The sequence below is a fragment of the Babylonia areolata genome, chromosome 4 (genome assembly GCF_041734735.1).
Source record: "Babylonia areolata isolate BAREFJ2019XMU chromosome 4, ASM4173473v1, whole genome shotgun sequence".
Classification (NCBI taxonomy): Eukaryota; Metazoa; Mollusca; class Gastropoda; order Neogastropoda; family Buccinidae; genus Babylonia; species Babylonia areolata.
Genome location: NC_134879.1, coordinates 46526158 through 46543227, shown reverse-complemented (window position 1 = coordinate 46543227; position 17070 = coordinate 46526158). Strand labels below are relative to the sequence as shown.

The window sequence follows — 17070 nt, the reverse complement described above, 5'->3', positions numbered from 1 at the left end:
AATACTCTAAACGCAGCATTATCTCACTTACCTAATTATAAGTCCGTTATGTTCTGTGTAACCTTGCCACGTACATTGTCGCCATGTATTGTTTGCCTTTTGCCTTTTTTTTTTCCCCCCACGGAATGAATCTTGTCTTGTCAACGTTTTTACCCTAGGCATCAAATGGAAGACAAAGAAAAACAAGAAGTATCAGTAATTCAAAGAGGCGTCACTGCGTTCGGACAAATCCATATACATTACACCACATCTGCCAAACAGATGCCTTACCAGCAGCGTTACCCAACGCGCTTGGTCAGGCCTTGAGAAAATAATAAAACAAGAAGAAAAAACTAAGAGAAAAAGACGAAAAAGAAGAGGTAAATGAATATCTAAAAAAATTTTAAAAAAAGAAAAAAAGGGAAAACAAGAAAAAGATAATAATATTTGCTTATATTATTTGCTAATATAATTTGCTTATTTGTTTATTTATCATCATTGTTGTCTTTTTATTTTATCTTATTTCTTCTTCTTCTTACAAGAAAATTGAAGGCGAGTGTGAAGTGGGGTTAACTCTGTTTACTTTCAACTTGTCTCCCCTCGCAAGCTGAATCGAAAACTTCCGGCGACGTGCACATAGGTTTAGTCAGTGAAAGTGTTTTCCAAGAACATTAAACATTATTATCTGGATAAAGCACAATGTCCCTTGACGTCGATGGACATGCAACTTCTCGACGGAAGGCGCTTAAAGTTGCCGTTGCGGCATTGACTTCTGAAGTCGGTTTTGGAATGGCAGAGGAATCAGCACTTGAAACATTAGTTGAGGCTCTGCAAGCATGTAAGTAGCATGGCCGACTCTCCACAAAGCCTCAACTAGCCATGCCTGCATGGATCAGCCATTGTTTGATTTTTTAATATAAAGAAAGAAAAGGGGGATGGGGATAATTTCCTGCTGTAGTATCCTAAATTCAGGTGTCTATACTTACGGCTATTATCGTGCATGGTAAGATAGTTGAATCGGTGCCATTTGTACAAAGATGTTGTGACACATTTCTGTGGTTTTGACATAGATAACCATCCCAGGAAAGTTTGGGTCTGGATCTGGCTTGCTTACACTTTTATGTTACCATATCTATACAACACTGTCATCACTAGAAGTAGAACAATATCACATTAACAGGGGCACTGAAAAGGGCAATTTTTGTGTTGACAAGATCTAGATGTCTGTGAATCAAGCAAACATATATATTAAATGTGAGTTTGGGGCTCTGATAACTGACGTTAACCTGGCACCCATGTAGATAAAAAGAAGGTTGTTTCTTATTATAAACTGATATATGTTTCATGGCAAGCATAACAATTGATATTAATAGTTTATGATTTTTGATAGTGTGTTATACTAGATTCTGGCTGGTTGAGTGGTTGATCACCACTTTATTAGTGAAACAGTAAGAAATCTTGTAGTAGATTTAATTTTTTTGACAAAAGATCATTTGTTTTTCCAGATATTGCAGAAATTGGTCATTCTACAAGGGCTTATGCAGAGCTTGGTGGCCGCACAGAACCCATGGTCAGTGATGTTGTTATTACACTGGTTGATATGGGTGAGTACACTATTACACATGATCATTTTTGGTTTTTTCATTTGATATAATTAACAGTTTGAGTTTGTTTTAGGTATTAAAAAATATTTTTAGCACCAGTGAAGAATATATATTTGTGTGGATTGCTATGTTTACATTTTTTGTCTTTAAAACTTCATTTTTTGTGACACATTTTCATTGATTTTGTGTTGCATTTAGTCTTATTGTTTCAGTTTTGTAATTTATTATGTTCGATAGAAATGAAAGATGTACTTACTCAGTTACTGTATGGTTATGAAACTGGACAAATGATGCAAAATTTCTGCTTGTCATAATGGTACTGTTAAAGTGTTATGTCATGAGCCATTTAAATTATTTTGTGTGTGTGTGTGTGTGTGTGTGTGTGTGTGTATGTGTGAAGCAAATTCAAACTTGATTTGTTTTAAATTTTAGGTTATGTAATTTAAAGAGAGAGAGAGAGAGAGAGAGAGAGAGAGAAGAAACTCAAGAAAGTGTTAGCTATTAAGTTCAGTTTGCATGATTGTTTTTGCGCACACATGTGAAATTTACTCAGAAAATGTGTTACACAGTAACTATGTGAATTCCGTAATCTGAAAAAAACGTAGAACTTAAAGAAAGAAACGAAAGAAAGAAAGACAAACTGAGAAAGGAAAAAAAACAAAAAACAAAAAAACAAGCAACCCTAACAACTGAAAACTGTGAATTGGCAATCATTAATATGTGACACTGAACCTGTTCATGAATTCTGAGCAAAACTTAACTCTTGCTTTTTAAAGAAGAATCTTGCATGCCAAAAGCTGATAAGATGTATATGAATTCCAGCCATATATATGAACTTTCACCAACAAAATTTGTTTAAGGAGTACAATGACATTACTTATAATGTTATACAATCTAAAACTTTATATTTAAGTTATTAACTAAAAGTAATATGTTAGTAAAAGTGCAGATTTTCATCAGTCAAAGTTTGTCAGTCAAAGTTATTTATGAAACTAAATTCTCACCTGCACTACTGCAGCTTGTTGTGTCAATAACTAGGTTTTATTTGAACATATACAGTCTTTGGGGAATTGTTATTGCCCAAGGCCTAGTCAAGGCTAAAGTGTGTACTGCAAGGGTTCCTGTCAATGCATAGGTAAAGTGTAAAGTTGTCAAGTATGGCGATAGCAATGACTGTATTTGTTGAAGAGGCTTTTTTAAGTAAGGGGAGGTTACCTACTTCCGGGAGGTTATCGGCCGTAGTTTCGTCTGCTCCGCATAGGCGGATAGTAGTTTGCACAGGACAGGAATGTCAGACCCCTGCCGGAGTCTGCACTAGTTGGGTCACGGTAAGTATGTTTTTTAAACGTAATTTTAGATAGAAAATTTCCTTTCTACTTCTAGTATCCATTTATAGATGAATAAATTAACAAATATTTTATTATGATGTTTCATTGTGAGGAAGAAATTGTGTGTGTGTGTGTGTGTGTGTGTGTGTGTGTGTGTGTGTTTAGAATGTGATTTATCTGTATATTGTGATTCATTTATTGCAGGTCTTGATATCAGAGGAATTCCTACACATGCCAAGAGAGCTAATAAATCTGTCTTCATTCCTCGTATGTATGATTTTCAGCCCTCAAATGAATTTTAAAATGTTTTGTTTTATTTTATGAATCATTTTATTATGTTTAGCCATTATACAATTTTATGACCAGCATACATGTTTTGCTCTGTTTTTGTGTTTTGTTAAGGTTCAGTTTATACTTTTTAGTTGGTTTTATTTTTATTTTTGTTTTGAAATAAGAAGTAAATAACATCATAAGGATTATCAGCAAGTTTGAATTTTGTTGTTGAAACATAACCTTTTTGGTGTCACTGTCAAAGAAAAAAACAAAACAAAACAAAAAAAAACAACAACAAAAAACAGGTCTCCCCTTGTCAGGGATTTTTGAGGATACAGGGTTAATGAATTAGAAAAAAAAAAACTAAAAAGAAAAAAAGAAAGAAAAAAAAAGAGTACAAAATCTACGAGAGATACAAAAAAAAAGTCCATGTTTTTATGAAACTATTGAAAGAAAATGAATGAGGATTCTGAATATGGGCTTTTCCCCTCAGTTATTTTGATTGCAAATAAGTATTCAGGCATTTCAAAGTGAGGATGATAATTTTTGTGCACAAAAATGTCTTTTTCCTTTGCCACTGAAAAACATCCAAGAGGAAAAAAACCCAAACAAAAACAATAACAACGAAAAAGAGCCAGCTGGAAATAACTTGTTTCTTGTCAGTTTATACCCGCAGATGAATAACTGTCTGGACAGTAATATACTAACAAAGGTAGGTCCAGTCAACATAAATGGTCAGTCATAAACTTTGCAGTCAAGCTTTCTGACACAAAAGAGCTTTCCTTCCCTACAGAAGGAGAAGCTCTTTCAAAACATTCCTGCTATTCCTGCTGCAACTGAGCCATACAAAATTGTTTGTTCTGCGTTCCGATTTGCTACCTCTGCAAACAAGGCAGTCATCTGATCAGTGACAAAAAGTGTGAACCCCCCCCCCAAAAAAAAAGTGTTTCCTGTCATTTGCACTTTCAGCCCTGGGTTTCAAGAAAATCATGGATTATTGGCTGTTGTCCAAACCACAGCAACATTCATGTGATGTCCACAACCACTCCCCCTTCCACTCCATCTGACCAACCAGTGACCTGTCGGTTTACACCACTCCTCTCCCTCTCCTCCCTCACTTTCCACACTACACACAGATACTCGCCTCTCTCTCTCACGAGTCTCTGTCTGTCACTTTCACCAGCTCAGAAGTGATATCTCCCATGATAGAATAGATGGACTGAACTTTTGTTCAGTGTTAGTGTCAGTTTCATCACTGCTTTTGTCATCACCTTCATGTTCAAGTGAATCGTAAGACTAAGAGAGATCTGTCTCCATTGTTATACACATCCATAATCATTTGCAGAGCCTGCAAAGTTGTGTAAAATCCGCTTAATGGGACTACTGTCTTTGCTGGACAAAGCTCTGACACCAAACCCCCTTTCCACGTTCACTCCACATGGTTCAGTTAGCAAATCTTTATCCAGAAGAAAGGCGTCTTCCGTCTGATATATGCTGATTTAGACAGTATTTTTATATTCCAGACACATCAAACTAACTGTTTACAGTATGCATATGTTAATTGAACAAAATTCCCATGAAGGAAAAATCGGATAAGATGCAGGATGTATTATAGGCACTGGGGAAGAAATCAGTGTAGGATGTCTGATAAGCGTGGAATGGATTTTTTTTTTTTTTAAGGGAAGTTTATGTAGTATGTTTTATTTTGTGATATGCTTTTTTAATTGGAAATACTTTTCATGCTTAAAAACAACAACAACAAAACAAGAAGGAAAAAGTGTAGTTCTGGATGTATTGAGAGTATAAATTGTACAGAGGATAAGTTGGAAAAAGAGGGAGCATACCAGCAGCATACCATTTCTAAAGCTTGTAAAAATGTTGATGATATCGATAAATAATGGATTTAATCTCATGAAAATGTGGTTGAATGAAAATGACTTAAGATATGAACAGGCATTGTAAAATATACATTTCCCTTTCAAGCAAGGAATGAAAGACATTTGTATGTGTGAACATCTATTTGCTTATTTATCATCATTGTTATCTTATTTATTTATTTATTATTGTTATTAATTTTTATTATTATTATTATTTTTTTTAATTTGTATTATTTTTATTATTATTATTATTTTTTTAACATTATAGTTATTATTTATTTATTTATTTGTGTAAGCTTATCTATTATTTATTCACCTTTTTTTTTTTTTTCCTCAAGGCCTGACTAAGCGCGTTGGGTTACGCTGCTGGTCAGGCATCTGCTTGGCAGATGTGGTGTAGCGTATATGGATTTGTCCGAACGCAGTGACGCCTCCTTGAGCTACTGAAACTGAAACTGAAACTGTATGTGTGAGAATGTTTGCATTATAATCTTTGTTTCCTAGGGGAAAGCACAGATAAAAAAACCACATTCCTTACACAAAAGGTAAAACCATCAAAGCATGCTCTGTGTCTTGATGGACTCCACAAAGAAGGATCAGTACAATAATATTGACATATTCTTTGTGAAAGATATATACATGTAATATGTATATATTTTTTAACATTTTGTAGTTCAGCTCTGCCTTACTTCTACTTGTATCAAACATTTGGAAGTTGAGGAAGAAAATTTGGAAGAAAACAATCTTAGTAGGTTTTTTTTTTGTGTGTGTGTTTTCTTGTTACAAAATTTGATCTTGAAAATTGTGGGAAATGAGAATTGATAAATGATTGTGTGTATCATTGTTTTAGCTGCTGTTAGCAGTCACAACCCAACACCAAAGACACTGCAGGTGGGAGAAAGACGACCTCATCCGACACACATACCAGACCACCTGCCATCTTTTCCCGATCCACACACCTACATCAAGACTGATGTGAGCAGACTTTTCACTGGTTCTTAGTTCTCTTGCTGCTATCTTTTGTTGTCAAAAAATGTGAAGGGACTTAGTGTGCTCTCATTGCTTAACTGACCGCTATGCCAGATTGTAGTCAGAGAAATTCTGCGATTGTAAACATATGTTTGGAGCTTTATTTCTGGAATTGTATTCATTAATCTGAACTTAGCTGCGCTGTGCCATTTGAATACCTGAATAGAGGAATGCTCCCTGTCAAGCTGACATGCGTGTTTCATCATCACAGGTAACAGCTTGCCTTTGAAATTTTGAACATCATACATTGACAAGCTTGGACAATGAGAATTCATTGTAAGCACTGCTGAGCAGATGATTTCTTTTAGGATTTTAAAGTTATTTCCTACTGGACCAGTGGTTGTGTGTACATTTAAAAGAGAAAAATTCTAGTAATGCTTGGCAAGATCACATTTCAAAGTGGTATAACTAGCGCACATGAGTGGCTTACTGTTCATTGAAAACAAAATGCAATAAAACAAGCCTTACAACTTAACAATGATTTTGATCTGCTCAGTTTATTAATGAATCTCCAGTGAATGTTCTGTTTTGTGTTTTCAAGGCAGTCCGGCAACCCTTCAATGAATATCAGCTGATCCGAGAGAGAGCAGCCACACAGAAGAGGGATGTTGAACGAGCCTTAACTCGACTCATTGCCAGGACAGGGGAAACACAGAGTCTGTTCAAAGATGACTTCTCTGCTTATCCCTGTAAGCTGACAGCGCACTGTACTGGATGTGTTGATGTTCTGCAATCATTTTAATGAAAACAAATAGTTCATGTGTACTTTGTGTGTGTGTGTGTGTACATGTGTGTGTGTTGTGTGTGTATAGGAGGATTTGTCATAGATCTCTAGATATGATGGGCATAAAACAAAATTAATAACGAAATCATACCTCTGAATGATATTACCCTGTGCTTGCCTTAAGAAAATCTGTTGGTCTTATATATCTGTATTGAAACACTGGTTTTCATATACTGCTTTTGCCTCATTTCAGTTGCATTTTCAGTAATATATTTCGTACAAATAAAGTACACACAAGAGCAGCAGAGAAACAAAGAAGAAAATATCTAAAGGAGTTTGGAGATGTCTCTGTTAGTGGGGTTGTCTGAAAAGACATTCAGTCATGTGTTAAGATCTTCTGTTTTGAAATAATTTTTGTGTGCCTGTATACTAGAACAGTTTAGAAAGATCAATATTCATGAGTCAGATCGAAGAAACTCCACAGAAACTTGGTATAACAGTCCTGTAAAGGACTCTCTGGGTGTTTGTATTCTGTGTGTTTTTCCCCCTGCTGTACTCCATCCTTCTGGTATCTAACTTGTGAAGGAGACTCATGATCTTATCTCTTTCTATGAATGAGATAACTTGAGCTGTAATTGATTTTTGCATCTGGTTTTTATTGCACGGATCAAATCAGATCATTGCTTATAGCCCAGCTGACTGTAGAGTGGCTATTTTACAGCTGATGACCCATCAGTTAGTGAAAACCAGCCAAAGACTCATGAAAGAGAAACCAAAATAATGTTCCAAAAAAGATCATAGTTTAGCCGGCTCCATGTGACCAACTTTCTTTCTTTCACATCTGGGCTTAAGGTGGACAGCTGTTGATTTGGATAGATACATAATGATAAGATAGATAAGGGAAACTGAAATTTCAATAGAATGTGGTCAGCAGTTTTGGATGTCTTCATGAAGTGTGTTGAAATTTAAGTGACTGGCTTTGATATAAAATGCTTATACCTTTCAAGAAAAATCTTTTTCTCAGGTGAGTGAAATGTTCATTTAAGTAATATTGTAGAGTGTGTGGTTCAGTACAATAACATTCAGCTAAAGCACTCTTGCTCTGATCACTTGGACCCCCACAATGTGTTTCAGTGATCGCCGTCAAGGACAATGCTCTTCCTCTGATGGATGCCCTCTTGCCCAAAGACCAGGACCTGGATTCCCAAGAGCAGGAGGTGCATCCCACCAAATCGTCGACAAGCACCGCCCTGCCCCCCTCAGCCATGGAGAGCAGCAGCTCAGCCCCAGGGCTGGAGGACAACGGCGACAGTCAGATGGGCGGGGCCACCATGGAAGATGCTTCGCAGTTTCTGCAGTCTCAGGACTCAAACGAATCAGAAACTATCGACAACCCCTACCTCAGAGGTGTTCGCTTGCCCAGAAGAAAGAGAGTTAGCTGAATTTTGTGGTTGTCTGTGCAATCAAAAAGATTTGTTTCAAGGTGGATCATTTACAGATATAATGAATGCTATGAACAGTTTGAACGAGGGCTCTGAGACTGAATTCAGGTTTGGTGTAAGGACAGGCAAACCATTTGTTGTCTTGAGGAGAAACTATTCTGGGCACACTGGTGGCAGTTGTCTGGATCTGAACAGCAGAAATAATACTTTTGAATAATCTTTGGTATTTCTTCAGGAGATATGACTGTAATTTACATATTTAAAGCAAAAGCTGTTATCCAAAAAAGAAAAGAAAAAAAAAGCCAAAAAAAAACCCAATTTATTTCCACATAGTGTTCACAAGTAGAGTTTATGTCATGTGTGTTAGAATACACCTATTTTATCAGCTCTCATATCTAAATGCTTTACCACAGTTCATGCAGACATATGTTTAGTGTCATGTATAGGTAAAAATGTGAATGTCTATTGTGGATTTGTGAGTGAACGCTCTTGTGCAGAGATATGTTTTTCATCCTGTATGTATCAAAATGTGATTGCCTTATGGAGTCTGCACTGGTATTTAAACGTAATTTTAGGAAGAAAATTTCCACTGTCTAAAGTATACTAATGCATGAATACTTTACATTTTGTGCAGACATATGGTTTTTGTCCTGTATAGATTAACATGTGTCTGTTTTAAATTTCTCTTCAGTTTAATTGCTTGTCCACAGTTTTCCTCAAACTCTTTTATATTATTTCTCCCCAACTTATTTACTGTGCTCTGACTGGATACAAAGTCTGATTTCTGCAGTTAAGTTACTTGATGTTGAGTGCATGAGTGTGTGTATGCACTGCATGCATACAGTGTGGAACGCGTACATAAAGTGAATGACATAACTTTTTCCAGTGTGTGACTATGTGATGAGAGATTTTTGAATGTGCTTGAGAGGATGACATTGATAGAGCTGAATCTGTACACATTTGTAAAGCATCTCTGGAATGTCATGATGTGTACAGTGCTATTATTTAGAAATATGATAACGAAATTATCTATGATCTTTAAGTAATATACTAGAAATCATCACTAACATTAAAACAGAACATGTGATACTTTCAAAATTTTAATTTCATTAAGAAACGTAATCACACATCTGCAATCTGAGCACAGCATAGCAAATAGATATCTCTGTTCACCTGGGAAAAAATGTATATTTTTCTTCATCAAAAAGGGAAAACGAGTTGCACACCACATCACCCTCTCTACTCACAATTCTTCAACTTTCCTAAGAAAGTACATTGAAATAAAGGAGACTGCAGTTTATAAAAATCTAAGTCCTGGGATGTCAACAAACATGATCACTTCACTGGGTGAAGTATGATACAGATCTGTAGGCAATCTGTATACCTTTCCCTTCCTACATTCTCAAAACACATCTCTCACTCTCTCACACACACACACACACCCCTTAACAGGCATATCAAGAGGAACATATTCAGTTATGAAATGCACAACAGCTGGAATCTGAATGGGGTAACAAAACAAAAATAAAAAAAAATCACAGGAAATATGTTATGACACAAGCATTGGAAAATGGCAACTCAAAAAATACACCCAAGTTAAATTAAAGGTCATACACTGTAGGCTGGGGTGCAGTGGATGGAATGTCAAAAACTGAAATGGAAATGGTGGAAAGCTGCTGGAATATCTCTAGAGGGGTCACAAATGGCTCACACATACACACTGGAATGGCTGACCTAAAATAAAGATCTGGTAGGCAAAGGCAATCTAATAATGACCACATGAATGGATTCTGATATCTCGGTTCACCTTCAAATCATGATATATACAACAATCCAGCAATTACCCTACCAAGCCTTTGCAAGACAATTGCAAATCCAACATAAGTTCATATCAGAAATAATGTCAACAATTTTGTTATGTGAGATCTAAAAAGAACCCCTTTTAAGGTGAAGGGAACTAACAAGGAATGTTGCTAAGGGCTGCTGCAATGGGAGGAAAAATGAAGACATGCTGTCATTGCCCTGCGAGACTGGAAACCAATGCTCTCCTAGAACGCTCTACTCAAGGAATGTAGCTATGGGTTGCTGCAATGGGGGTAACAGGGAAAATCAAGACTACAATCAATGCTCTGCTAGACTGGAAACCAAAGCTCTGTTAAAATAACAAACCACTCAAAAGCCAGGCTTGGTTATCCAGTCTGGTCATATAACTCTTAGTTACTGACTTACCAGAACTGTCAATTTTTTTCATTTATTTCACAGGAAACTGTCAATGATCTACAGCAAATTTCTCCATGTCTTGACACAAAAACATACACCCACACGGCCATCACCACTATCATGACAACGAGGAACAGAAAATTAGATTGGAACCACTTGCCATTTTTGTGGAACTGAGATTCCTGGTGAATGGAGATCATTTTTGTCCACAAGACCAATTCCTTACATTCTGACAAATTGTATGTACACCATGAAAACCTTCCAGCAATGTGTATCACATTCCTTGAGCTCAGGTGCAGTATATCGTTCATCAATAATTATGCTGACACTATACCTAAAAAAAAATTAAAATGAGCATGAATTAAAAAAAAAAACCACACCCAAACTTCAAAAAATGAAAAGGTCTAACAAATAACATAAATATGCTCTGGTTGTGAGGGAATAATGATAATCATGAGGAATGGACATGAAAGACAACAGTGATGAGATTCAACGAGACTCGGGTGTTGTGTCTCGACTATCCACCGTCTGGCCGCGTCGCTTTCTCAGCTCAACTAAAAGTGGCAGGTGCAGGTCTTGTGAATAGATGTCAGATGAGGCTTTCAGCTGAAACAAGTCCATTGGAGTTTTATACTTTTAAATATTCTTAAAAGATTTTTTGTAGTTGCTGATATTTGACATTGTTAATACTTCTTGTAGTAGAAAGTCCATGGTCATAAAATGAATCAGTATCAGGTTGCATTGTGGCAATTTTCCAAATGTCAATGGGCTGAGAAAAAAATCCAAAGGATAAAAAAAAATCTATAAATATACAAACTCTACTGATCTGTCAATAAAAAAGAGCATAAAATAAAATGATAAAAATACAGACTTTTCCACTGTCAAAACAGACACACATAGGAAATTTTTAAAGATTATGAGTGCAAATGTATTACTGACAATTTAAGAGGGTGTGACTGAACAAACTGCTCACTTGAGAAAAGACAAACCAGTGATACACATACTGCTCTCATGAAGACTGTAGGCAAGTGATTTATACTACAATGGTATTATGCAAGCAGATCAAAGACGAATGTTCTATTCATGTCAGCATTCAGTGGGTTATGGAAACAAGAACATATCCAGCATGCACACCCCTGAAAATGGAGTATGGCTGCCTACAGGGCAGGGTAAAAATGGTCATACACGTAAAAGCCCAGACATGTACCTAGAAGTGAACGTGGGAGTTGCAGTCCATGAACGAAGAAGTTGATACTACAATGGTACAAAGTGAGCTTTGAGCAATTCACTCATCCGTAAGAGAAAATAGCACACTCCCAAACAGACACCACTCTTACTATGACTACATGCAAATGAACTAGGATTCTTCTGAAGATTTCATATGTATACAGTCTGAAATCAGGCTCAGTGAAGATTTGGAATGTGGCACACTTATCATTAATTTCACATGTAATTATTGAGGTAATGTAGTGATTCATACTGAACCAGAAATGCTCAGTCTTATCTCTGACGATTTCTTCTTCTTCGTCTGTGAGCTACAACTCCCATGTTCACTCGTATGCACACGAGTGGGCTTTTACGTGTACCGTAGGTAGCCAAGCTCTATTTTTGGGGGTGTGCATACTGGGTATGTTCTTGCTTCCATAACCCACCAACACTGACATGGATTACAGGATCTTTAACGTGCGTATCTGATCTTCTGCTTGTGTATACACACGAAGGGGGTTCAGGCACAAACAGGTCTGCACATTTGTTGACCTGGGAGATCAGAAAAATCTCCACTCTTTACCCATCAGGCGTCGTTACCGAGATTCAAACCCAGGACCCTCAGACTGAAAGTCAAATTCTTTAACTACTCAGCTATTGCACCCATCAACTTTGATGATTCAAACCACACTTTGATCATGTTCTGAGTAATGTACTCACCTGTGAATGTAGGGTCTGCACATGGTCATCATACTGATCTCCCTTCCTGGCCACATGGACAAACTGTCTCTCAGCCAGATCACAGAACGCTTCAAATGTGCCGTTTCTACCGGGAGCAAACACCAAAGCTTGTCCCTGTGAAAATAAACACAACAGTGAATGAGTCAATCTATGCATTTCAATGTAGAAACAGAATCACAAAAAATAAAGAAGAAAAAATTGTTAATTTTTATCATATTCATACTTTCATCATTAAAACTTAGCCAGCTGTAAAGACACTTGCTAGTTATATCAAGAATGTGAATGCATGTAGATGTGTGGGTGAGCGATTGTGTGTGTGCATGTTTCTATACACGTGAAATCTGCTGTCCATTTCATAACAGTTACTTCAGTTTGTCCAAGAACTCAAAAAGTACTTACCCCTGGTTTCAGCAGAGAATAGATGGTCTGCACAAGGTGTTCTCTGCCCTCATCGAAAAACAAACTGGACACAGAGAAAACACACATGCATACACAAGCACACACACACACACACACACACATGTACACACACTGAAAATTATGGTTGCACCAAATTAACAACATCTAAACAAGTGGAAAAGAATATTATCCCCCCCCCTCCCCCCAAAAAAAGAAAACAAAAAAGATGCTAATTTTTTTTTAGCTCTGCAGTGAAAGTGTTTGTTTTTGTTTTTTTTACATTTCACCCCCCCCCCCCCTTCCTAACATTTAGACATGATCTTGTATATTTAAAAAAAAGATCTTTTTGTCACTTGAACAATAAATGCATCAGTTCAACTAACAATATCAAGTAGCATGATCATCAATTGACAATTTCAAACACAGAAAGTCATTTCAATGGATTAAAAAAAAAAAAAAAAAAAAAGAAGCTTGCAAGCCTGTGCCAAACTGGTTTTGAGCAGAAACTAACCAATCAGCACACAACACCCAGTCAAAAGCTTCCTGCAAGTCTGTGCCCAATGGTTCCGGACCCCAACGCAGCAGTCTGCAACAATGATACCTTCACTCAGATGGAGCCTCTGGTTCACACCCCAACACCACTCCAACGACAGGGAAAGTTATTTTCTAAGACAAGCACAATATTGAAATATGGGGCACAGTGTGAGAATACAAAATACACATGCTTGTTAAAGTATGCTGTGTTTCTGGAAAGAAGTGCAGTAAAAGTGCTGAAAATGGAGTTAAGTACTTGACACCATTCTGCAAGTTAAAGAGATGATCCTAACACAGCTGGGCTACAAAGAATTGACTGATTGATTCTGTCTGGCATCAGTCATCTTTGATTTTGCTCAGCATCATTCATCTACAGAAAAGAAAGAACACAGATGACAAAAATTACATTCCTGGTGAACATATTTTTATCTTGCTTCTATTAGTTAAAGCTGAAAACATTCTTAATTATCAGCTAAATAAATAGACTGAGACAATACATGCAAATATTAATTCACAAATATAATACTATGACCAAACATGCAAATATTAATATCATAAGGAAACAGAATATGCGTAACTGAAACACATGCTGTGTCAATTTGATTGCTGTCAGCACAATTTTTGCTCATCTCTGAGTCTGTTAAATATCTAAGTGCACTGAGACAGTGAGAAACGTAGCCGTGTCAAGTGATCTGAGCTTTTCATAGGCCATCACGAATCAGTTCCATCTGAAACTCTGTTATATGATAAAGGGTTGAATAATGGTACAACTATGCCAATATTTTCATGATTCCTGTAAAGTGTTGTTTTTTTGTGTGTGTTTTTTTGTTTGTTTCAGTTATTTTTAAGAAGGAAAAAAAAAAAAAAGCCTGAAGAATAAGAGGACCAGAAATCTCACATACCTTGTGCTGACATGTGTTTCTCCAAAGTTGTTTTCTTGAATGATGTTGTGTAAATCTGAATTGAAGGGAACATAACCAAAGCAGGTTATAAACAGGCCAAAACAACATGTACAGTTAATTTCTTTATCTTGTGGTTGTATTTTTTTCCTTTATTAAAAGCTTAAAAACAATTCCACTATGTGCTCACAAGAAAAAAGATAATATACAATAAGCTGTTATCAATCATCATGTTCTTTGCCTTAGGTTTTTATGTTCTCTTTTAAATAACCAGAAAACTATTAACTGAGGTTGATAATGATATGGATAATTATATAGCGGCTATCCTTGGTCAGAGATAGAGTTCTAAGTGCTTTACAAACACTGTATCACTTGCGCAATAGGCTGCCTACCTGGGTAGAGCTGACTGACAGCTGCCATTTGGCACTCATCATTCATTTCCTGCATCAATCAATCAGGTTTCAGTCACGTACACTCTCTCAGCCAGACATGTAAAGTTTTAAGTGTATGACTGTTATGTTTATTTACCTCACCATGTATGTAGCAATACTCTGTATTTGGGGGTGTGCATGCTGTGTATGTTCTTGTTTCCATAACCCACTGAATGCTGGCATGAATTACAGGATCTTTAATGTGTGTATTTGATCTTCTACATGCATATATACAGGAAGTGCACTCTCTTTCTTCTTAATATATAAACAACGACCAGACACACCATTTTTGGTTTGCAAGCAGTTTATCACCTGACAGCAAGATTCTTTGATTTATCATTACAAAGTATTAATCTCTACTGCTAACAAAATCATAGTTTTCAAAGATATTCATGTTAGTTAACCCCTTCAGTTCCCCAGAACGGATATTTCCATCCCATTCTGGTGTGCAAAAAAAAAAAAGGAGCCCCAGAACATAAACTTCCATCCCCTTCTGGTGTGCCAAAAAAAAAGAAAAAAGAAAAAGAAGAGCCCCAGAACATAAATGTCCATCCCCTTCTGGTGTGCCAGAAAAAGAGCCCCAGAACATAAATTTCCATTCCCTTCTGCTGTGCCCCCCCGCCACCCCCCCCCCCCCAAAAAGAGCCCCAGAACATAAATTTCCATCCCCTTCTGGTGTGAAAAAAAAAGGGGAGAATTTCCATCCCTTCTGGTGTGCAAAAAAAAAAAAAAAAAAAAAAAAAAAAAAAAAAGAAAAAAAAAGAGAGAGCCCCAGAACAGAATTTTCCATCCCCTTCTGGTGTGCAAAAAAAAAGAAAAAAAAAAAGAAAAAGACCCTCAGAAAATAAATTTCCATCCCATTCTGGTGTGCCAGAAAAAGAGCCCCAGAACACAATTTTCAATCCGCTTCTGGTGTGCAAAAAAAGAGAGCACCAGAACATAAATTTCCATCCCCTTCTGGTGTGCAAAAAACTAAGGAGCCCCAACATAAATTTCCATCCCCTTCTGGTGTGCCAAAAAAGAGAGCCCCAGCTCATAAATTTCCACCCCCTTCTGGTGTGCAAAAAAGAGAGAGAGAGAGAGACCCAGATAATAAATTTCCATCCCCTTCTTGTGTGCAAAAAAAGAGAGAGCCCCAGAACATAAATTCCAATCCCCTTCTGGTGTGAAAAAAAAAAGAAAAAAAAGAAGAAAAAAAAAGAAGAGCCCCACAACATAAATTTCCATCCCCTTCTGGTGTGCAAAAAAAGAGAAGAGAGCCCCATAACATAAACTTCCAACCCCTTCTGGTGTGCAAAAAAAAAAAAAAAAGGAGCTCCAGAACATAATTTTCTATCCCCTTCATGTGGGGGGGGGGGGGGGGGGGAAGAGAGAGAGAAAGAAAGAAAAAAAGAGCCCCAGAACATAAATTTCCATCCCTTTCTGGTGTGCCAAAAAATGCCCCAGAATAGAATTTTCCATCCCCTACTGGGGTGAAAAAAAAAAAGAAAAAAAAGAAAAAGAAAAAAAAAGAAGCAGCCCCAGAATGGATAATTTCCATCCCCTTCTGGTGTGCAAAAAAAAAAAAAAAAAAAAAAAAAAAGAAGCCCCAGAATGGATAATTTCCATCCCCTTCTGGTGTGCAAAAAAAAAAAAAAAAAAGAAGAAAAAAAAGTGATAATCTAAAAGTGTGATAATTTTCCTTTCAGAAAAATATAGGCTATGTATACTTTCCTTCAATAGTTGGCATGCTAGAATTTTATTTATATTTTTGAACTATTACCGCCATGTTCAAAACATTCCTTCGCAAATCGTTGTTGCTGAGCATACAATAGACCTGGCTCTGAAAAGGTTAATCAACATGATCTGGGTGGTAGACACAAGACAACTTTTTCTTCTTTACAAAAATCAACTTGTTAGACAAAACAGTTTTCAACAATACCAACATGCCCTTTTCCACACTGGTACTCTGGTCTGACAAACAAATGATTAACACTGGTCAGTGGGACGTACTGGGTAAATATCAACATGCTACTCTTATTCTGAGAATGTATGTTATAATTTCAGGCAATGTAATGCATGCTCTCCTCAAAGATACTTACTGCTGACAGACTGTTCATTTCCATCAGTCAGCACCACTTGCTTGGCGCAAGCGCTAGCAGCCAGCTGCAGACAAAAGGAAACAAAATCCTGTTTAACATTTAAGTATGAATATTACAATTCCAGGATCTTTGTGCAAAAGTGTGTTTAACACAACATAGCTTTTATTATGATGTACCAGGGACAGGTGAAAAATACTTTTATGCAGAAAATGTCACTTTTATAGCAAACTCACATCTAGATAAAACCCAAAGAAAAAAAGGAAAAAGAAAAAGAGAAAAAGATAATTACGTGGAAGATTTGTA

General features: G+C 36.7%; 2 protein-coding genes across 2 annotated transcripts in view; one reads left to right on the top strand and one right to left on the bottom strand.

Annotated features, from left to right (window-relative positions):
* The first annotated feature begins 583 nt into the window (after positions 1–583).
* On the top strand, positions 584–9136 carry LOC143281235 (transcription initiation factor TFIID subunit 8-like). The gene is made up of 6 exons (XM_076586331.1): positions 584–817; positions 1485–1583; positions 3116–3178; positions 5912–6036; positions 6632–6779; positions 7949–9136. Exons 1-6 carry the CDS (start codon positions 679–681, stop codon positions 8254–8256), a joined length of 882 nt encoding a protein of 293 aa, XP_076442446.1. The 5' UTR covers positions 584–678; the 3' UTR covers positions 8257–9136.
* Positions 9137–9349: 213 nt separating this feature from the next.
* Positions 9350–17070, bottom strand: part of LOC143281710 (calmodulin-lysine N-methyltransferase-like) — an 11483-nt gene continuing 3762 nt past the window's right edge. Inside the window, exons 6-11 of the mRNA XM_076586974.1 lie at positions 16768–16831; positions 14259–14313; positions 13334–13408; positions 12823–12886; positions 12403–12537; positions 9350–11082 (exon numbers count right to left, since the gene is read on the bottom strand). Coding sequence (XP_076443089.1) covers positions 10966–11082; positions 12403–12537; positions 12823–12886; positions 13334–13408; positions 14259–14313; positions 16768–16831 — 510 coding nt within the window. The 3' untranslated portion in view covers positions 9350–10965. The remainder of the gene's footprint in view (positions 11083–12402; positions 12538–12822; positions 12887–13333; positions 13409–14258; positions 14314–16767; positions 16832–17070) is intronic.

Coding starts and splice junctions, on each gene's coding strand:
- LOC143281235 (XM_076586331.1), top strand. CDS start 679: ATGTCCCTTGACGTCGATGGACATGCAACTTCTCGACGGAAGGCGCTT. Junction 1,584..3,115: donor TATTACACTGGTTGATATGG/GTGAGTACACTA, acceptor CATTTATTGCAG/GTCTTGATATCAGAGGAATT. Junction 6,780..7,948: donor TGACTTCTCTGCTTATCCCT/GTAAGCTGACAG, acceptor AATGTGTTTCAG/TGATCGCCGTCAAGGACAAT.